Below are 6,705 nucleotides of genomic sequence, written 5' to 3'. Positions count from 1 at the left end.
CGTTTCTATCAGAAGTGAATTATTATTCATCTATCTCTGTGAAAATTATTTGACTTGGTTTTGATAAAAAATGACGAATGGATGCGCTGGGCACTTGTGCAAATTGTGCTTGTGTACGTTTTAATAGAAAATGAAGCCAAACAATTTTTAGCTTGACGCTCGAACGAGCAGAATTTTATAAATGCGATTTAAATTTCGTCCTGATCGGTCAAACATTGATGGAGTTGTGAGTGGGCCAACAACTGGCGTTTTGCTTTTGAACGAGTCGGCGCGTTCGTAAAAATGCTTATCTTGTAGCAATCCCCCTCAGGGGGGACTTCTGACGGGTGTCTGTGCTCGTCAGAAGTCCTATGGGATTTCGCGCTCCTAGGGGGATTGTTCCTGAGCGCCCCACCGCTGAGCTCGCGGTGTCTGACTGCAGGTCTCAGTTGTGGGGTTAAGTTATTATGTAGGTAGGATTCCTTACATTTCCCTTCTCTGTCTCTCTCGTGCGGGCGGCCGACGTCCCGTGTAAGCGACCTCTTCGAGTGTCATTGTTTCTGTTGCTTTTCACCTGTCCCTCATTGTCACTTCGTCTCTTTGAGATGCTAACGCTGCGTCTTTCGAGCCAGCTTCAGCGGGCTGGACAATTGAGACCTTCCACCCCTTGTGGGTGATGACCTATTTTTGATTTGAGAAACTTTTGATAATTGAGACCTTCCACCTCTTTGGTGATGTTCAACATGACTTTCGGTGCGAGATAGCTGCATAGCTGAAGCGCTAGTAAACATGTGGCCACTAAACTAACTAACTATCTTGTAGCAAAGGCCCACCTCGTTAGATAATTAATAGATAGTTTGTGAGCAGAGGGGGCGAAAATAGTTCCCCGATATTTTACAGCCAGACTGAGTACTAGTTGAGTTCGTCGGTTATTTCTACACTTCAGTGTGTAAAAATAAATATGAGCATTTGGTATTGACTGCATACCTCATATATTTCAAATAAATGACGAGCTTTTACGAAAGAAAAACAAGTGGAAAACCAGTCATGATTCTGACTACTTAAGTCACCAGGTTAATTTTCAAGTGGGACTTAATCTATCAATGGATTGTAAAACCACGGAAAATTTGATTACTTCCAACATTAGAAAAGCGTAAATTCGCATCATCATTCTGCACCTGATAAAAAAATTAGGGAAGAATAAAAGAATCCTTTAAATACTCTGGTAGGTTCGAGGGTTAAGAAGTAACAATACTTTGGGATAAATTAGTTTTATTTCACAGAAGGCATTGTACAAGAAGCCTAAGTAAAGAGAGCGTTTAAACGCACTCTTCGCCTGATGCTCCACGCGAATAGCATAGCACGATCGACTTTATATTGATTTGAACAAGCATTTGAAAATCTGTACACGGTCTCAAATCAATCATCTACTCTGTAAAAACTCACATACAACGAACAATACAAACATCTTTCTACGCTGTCTAGCAAGAGTAATTACTGACTACATATCTACCAAGAAGGCATAGATGAAATCTACTACAGTACAGGCATGGAAGAAACACGGAATGAAGGAACGGAACACAGAACGACAGCACTTGAAAAAAGGGAGACAAATTCTATTTTAGTGTTTGGGGCATAGCTGAAAAGTTTAGGGCACCACTAGGATAACTTCTACACGGTACAAGCAAGAAAAAATGGAGGGGAACCCCGGAACATGAATTGTACAGTAATTGCATCAGTATTCACGTATAACACTCAACTCTATCACTATAACCTAGAGCTAAGCAACTATCATCACAAAAATGTACTGCGCAAACCCATTCATTCAAGAGAGAAAGTTCATACGCGGCAAGAAATATCATCTCGTATTTTGGCAAAAATTTTAGAAAAAAATTTGTGCGATTTGTGTATCTTCAAGAGCCATCTAAAAGTCACACAATTTCATTATAAAATCGGAATGTCGGAGAAAAAAAATCAACTGATTAAATAGGAATAGATGAGGAAAATTTAAGCTTTAGTTGCGATGGTTGGCAAATACCGATCTTTCGAGTCCTATGCTAATTAGAAGCCAAAGTTTTAATAGAAATAAAGTTAGAGGATTACCTACGCACCTAAACTACAGCACCATCATCTACAATATCATTCAAGACTCGGGTCTTCCACAAATCTTAAAACTGACGTAGCGTGTCAGTTTTTCACGATTAAAAATTAAAAAAAAACGACAGTTCGCTAAGATATTAAAATTTAACTTTAAATAAGGTGATGGTAAACATGAAGCGGAAATTCCTACTTAATAAGGATGAGTGGATATCCTATTTGATTGAAGTTACTCAGCAAACATCGCCAGCAATATCAGCAGCATTACAAGAGTCGAATGAGTAACACTGAAACTCGTGTATTGCAGGATTTCAAAACACTCAAATAAAAAAGGATTTCTCAACAAATAATGCCCGTAATCGAGAGGAGCTCAAATTAGAACTTGTGAATTGAATTACAATTACGGCTTGTGAATTACGGCTTGAATTACAAAGACCAAACATCATGAATGATCGAACAAATTATATAACACGAAAAAGTTGACAAGCAGGAGAAAACAAGGTTGCCGGAGACATCAGGTAAAAATTGATGTCATTGTAATCTTGATAAAATCGGTAATCATTTATTCATCACGCTTACCCATACTCATTACATCTCTCATCGATAGTTGAATTATGTGGAGGTTGTCAAGGACCTCCACAACCTAAAAAGTCCTCAAATTCATGATAAAAATACTAACAGAAACAAAAATAACCTTAAGAACACATCTTAAAAATTCGATTATCCCAGAACGTTTTCTCAGCGTTATGCATTAGATTTGGGTAAAAATAAAAATGATATTATTTATGGAACAAAAGATGTAAATTATCATAGATGAAAATTTTACACGACTTGCATAGGAAGTGATGGAAGTTCAAACAATCGGAGTATACTAGGAAATATGATAGGTAGAAAAGAAAGATATATTCCCGAATATATAACTGTTAACGAATAAAGAAGATGAAGAGGTTCCGTTTTTACGTGTATGCCTTCTAAGACTAAATAGATCGTAAATATCGACTTCAGCAAGTAATCCCTAATTTGGCACAGTTAACTAAACAAGATATCTGCGCAGCAATGAACAGACACACGCAATAGTAGTGATTTATATTTATTTCGAATTTCCAAATCGTCATATCGCCTTTGTTGAAGCGACGAAGATGAACTGAGCGATTAACAAACATGTAGTGGGAGAAAGCCTAAAATATCAATGTCAGATCCATTTGAACAGGAATGACGTTTTCGCTAATGACTCGTCTCATTAGCCTCTATACTCTCCATTGTGTGTATAAGAATGTTATATTAATGAGGGGAGAATAGCGTGATATTATTGGCTGTCAACATTAAATAAAGACTTTTTATATAGACCAAGCTAAGCCACTTGAAAATAGAACTCGCCTTACTATATAGTTCACTTGTAGAATCTGCCCTAAAATAACCCGTCATCATATTCATAATGCCCATTTACAGATATGTTTTCCGTCGTCCTTAATTCGTTAGTTACACATATTACAATTAATGAACATTTTTCATCAATTGAAAACAGCAAAATAATAAATGCAGCAAATTTGTTACCATCGACTTTGGCTCAAGTTACATGTACTTTATGCAGACAACAATAATTTGATCTTGATATATAATTATTCAAATACCTCTAAATGACTCCAGAAGTGATTACAAGATTTGAGAAAATATTCAACGGTAAATGACCTTATGAACCTCGGTAAACCTCGTTTATAACACATGAAACTATTTATATATATACCCGACTAATGGTCAAGAAGTAATGTTCACAGACACACACAAATAAATTTTCACCCGATGTCATTCATACGTATGTGTGAGATTTTTCAATTTTTAATCTGAATTTTATGTCGCCCACTGCTTAGTCAACGTTCATAAAGGCGCATAAAATTAGTGCAGTCACTCACCGCCTGCCAAGAATTCGCACTCACAATGATGGCAATGTAGGTTTGCATCGAACGTTGTAAAATCACAAATGAGATTTAAATGCATCTTCTAAAATATTCCATCACCATCCGGCTTCAATCTATAAACTCATTCATTACTATTATCAATCTGATCGAGGACAAGGGAAATTGTCAATTGAATGCATGTGACAATAAATATTGGCTAAGAACAAAGAACGCTAGTTAACGCAGTCAGAGTTGCAACCCATCATATCACAATTGAATCGGTCTAGATTTAATTAAATTAAAAATTACTGTGGTTTCTGTGTTCAGGATGTTTCTACTAGTCAGTGAAATTAATGCTGTGTTTTTTTTCGACCAGAAGTCCAACACTAGAGGAGATAACAGTAACACGATGAGAAATAAATAAACAATTATAATTGCACGTGGAAAATAAATATACAGTACACAGTATACAAATTAAAAATAAAAGAATACAAGGCAAATACAAGTAGACTCCACAGTCGATAGCTGCAGCAGAGCACGTCTAGTTTCCAGCCGTACACACGTCCACCACTCGTGTGCACGCTTTTCAACATTTCAATGAAGAAATATTGGATAAATTAATGCCCCAATTTTGTACACTTCTAAAATTTTAAAACTAAGTAATTACAGTCCGAATTCAAAAAGATTATATTTTAATCGTTGACGCTCAAGAAGAACTAAAAAACAAATCATGAGGGATTAAAAAGGATTCAGTCCCAAGAATATCTCAGCTACGAAAATTATGATAAAATGCCACTTCAAATAATATTTAATAATTAAAAAATTATCATTGAAAGTATTAAAACACGAACATGATTAGTAGAATCAGGATGAAGCGGCAAATAAAAATATTCGACATTTTGTAATCGTAATTTTAATGGCACAAATGTTTGTAATCGCAGACAGGTAACAATATAGTAATTCAGGAACATCATCAGCAATTACTCTCCATGTCATGTACAGGCATATTGACTCGTTTTAGTAAGCGTAATTTACTTGGGTTTGCCTATCGCCAAAAATCTCCTTGCGTAAAAAATGACCTAGTAACACATTCGTTGATAATATATTCTGACATTTGCATTTTAGGGTCCAATTACCTGTACACAATTTCAACTTAATTATGCAAATAAATTTATTTGGAACTGCAGACGGCTTCTCGAGGATACAGATAACCAGATAGAAGATATTGTTATTTCCCTACAGTTTGTGCTCTCTTGCAGGAGTGAATCAGATTGGCCAAATACATAATTAACTTAGTTAACAAAGGCAATGCATGAATACTGGTAACAGCCAATAACATGTACAGTTCGATTACGAATTCAACGCTCGTCTCAAATTTCTTGAAGAAACGTTTAGAAATTTTTATCACAAATCAGGACTAAATTAAGACCACCAAAAATAGTAATATCCTGTTTTAAATGCAGGCATGTTTTATAAATTTCAAATTCATTTATTTTTCAACCTTTCGTCATCGTTGTTATAAAAAAATGATCAACATTACATTTAGCATAGAGGGGCTGGCGTTTTCCCAAATCTTCAATGTTAATTAATTAAAGCTAGGTCATTTCAATGGGCTACTGTCAAATTATTATCACCTACTGCTGCATTTGTTGCTGATATGGCGCAGTTGTTGGCTGCTGTGTTTGAGTTAGTTGCTGTTGTCGTTGTTGAAGGGTAACTCCCCCAGAAGCCATCTGTTGTCTCAATTGTTGTTCTTGTTGTGATTTCTGTTGATAATGGGTAAGTGGAGGCGGTTGATACTGTTGATGCATGTATTGCTGTTGAGACAACTGTTGTGGCGAAGCATGTGGTCTGGATTGATTAGGAGAGATCGGGCACTGGCGCCGTAACATCGGCATCTGTGGAGGCATTTGTTGTTGGGGCGTTGGTTGAAGTGGCATCTGCTGTTGAGGCCTCTGTTGTCGTAAGGGAATTTGCTGCTGTTGGGGCACCTGCTGTTGTTGCTGTTGAGCCACCTGCCGCTGCGTTGCCAATTGCTGTTGTTGAACAAACTGTTGTTGTTGTCTCGCGAAATGCTGTTGAGGAGACAGCGGTGTTACTGGAACACCTGATTTTTGTTGCGGTTGCTGTGAGACTTGCAAGCTCTGTTGAGACCCCAGTTGCGGTCGTTGAACAGCTGATTTTTGCTGCTGGACAGAGGTCATTTCAACGGGACTTGCGAATGAAGGTGGTGGAGTATGAACTATAGCCTGTTGAGGGGACAACAAGGGAACTGACGCCGAAGGTTTTTGAACCTGTTGATGTGACTGAACATTAATAGGGCTTGCCTGGTGTTTAGTAACCGCTGTAGGTACAGGTTTGGAAGGTGTTTCTGATACAGTAACACTTGCTGATGAAACAGGAGAAATAACATCAGTGGCGGAGGCTACAGCCGTGTCCATTGACGGCTGCTGTTTCAGATGTTTAGCAGCTGCTGCGCCAGCAACGTGACGTCGCACGCCACGCTGATGCTGGTGCAGCTTATCGTCCATTTGCTTCTCCAGCGCCTTCAATTCACCCTGCAAATTCAATTGCACTTCACCAATAAAACACTGTGAAGGAATGTGTACTATCAAAACTGAATCCAATAGATTTGTCGACATAAATGACAATAACTAAAAAAAGACTTGATCCAGTATCGGCAAGGTTTGAAGGTTCCAGTATCGAGGTTCCAGTATCGGCAAGGTATGACAGG

General features: G+C 37.7%; 1 protein-coding gene across 1 annotated transcript in view; it reads right to left on the bottom strand.

Annotated features, from left to right (window-relative positions):
* Positions 1 to 1,233: 1,233 nt before the first annotated feature.
* Positions 1,234 to 6,705, bottom strand: part of LOC108670692 (serine-rich adhesin for platelets) — a 42,584-nt gene continuing 37,112 nt past the window's right edge. The window contains exon 21 of the mRNA XM_018158179.2: positions 1,234 to 6,529. Coding sequence (XP_018013668.2) covers positions 5,606 to 6,529 — 924 coding nt within the window. The 3' untranslated portion in view covers positions 1,234 to 5,605. The remainder of the gene's footprint in view (positions 6,530 to 6,705) is intronic.

This window comes from Hyalella azteca, unplaced genomic scaffold (genome assembly GCF_000764305.2).
Source record: "Hyalella azteca isolate HAZT.00-mixed unplaced genomic scaffold, Hazt_2.0.2 contig1513, whole genome shotgun sequence".
In the NCBI taxonomy this organism is placed as follows: Eukaryota; Metazoa; Arthropoda; class Malacostraca; order Amphipoda; family Hyalellidae; genus Hyalella; species Hyalella azteca.
This window is presented reverse-complemented; position numbering and strand designations above follow the sequence as displayed.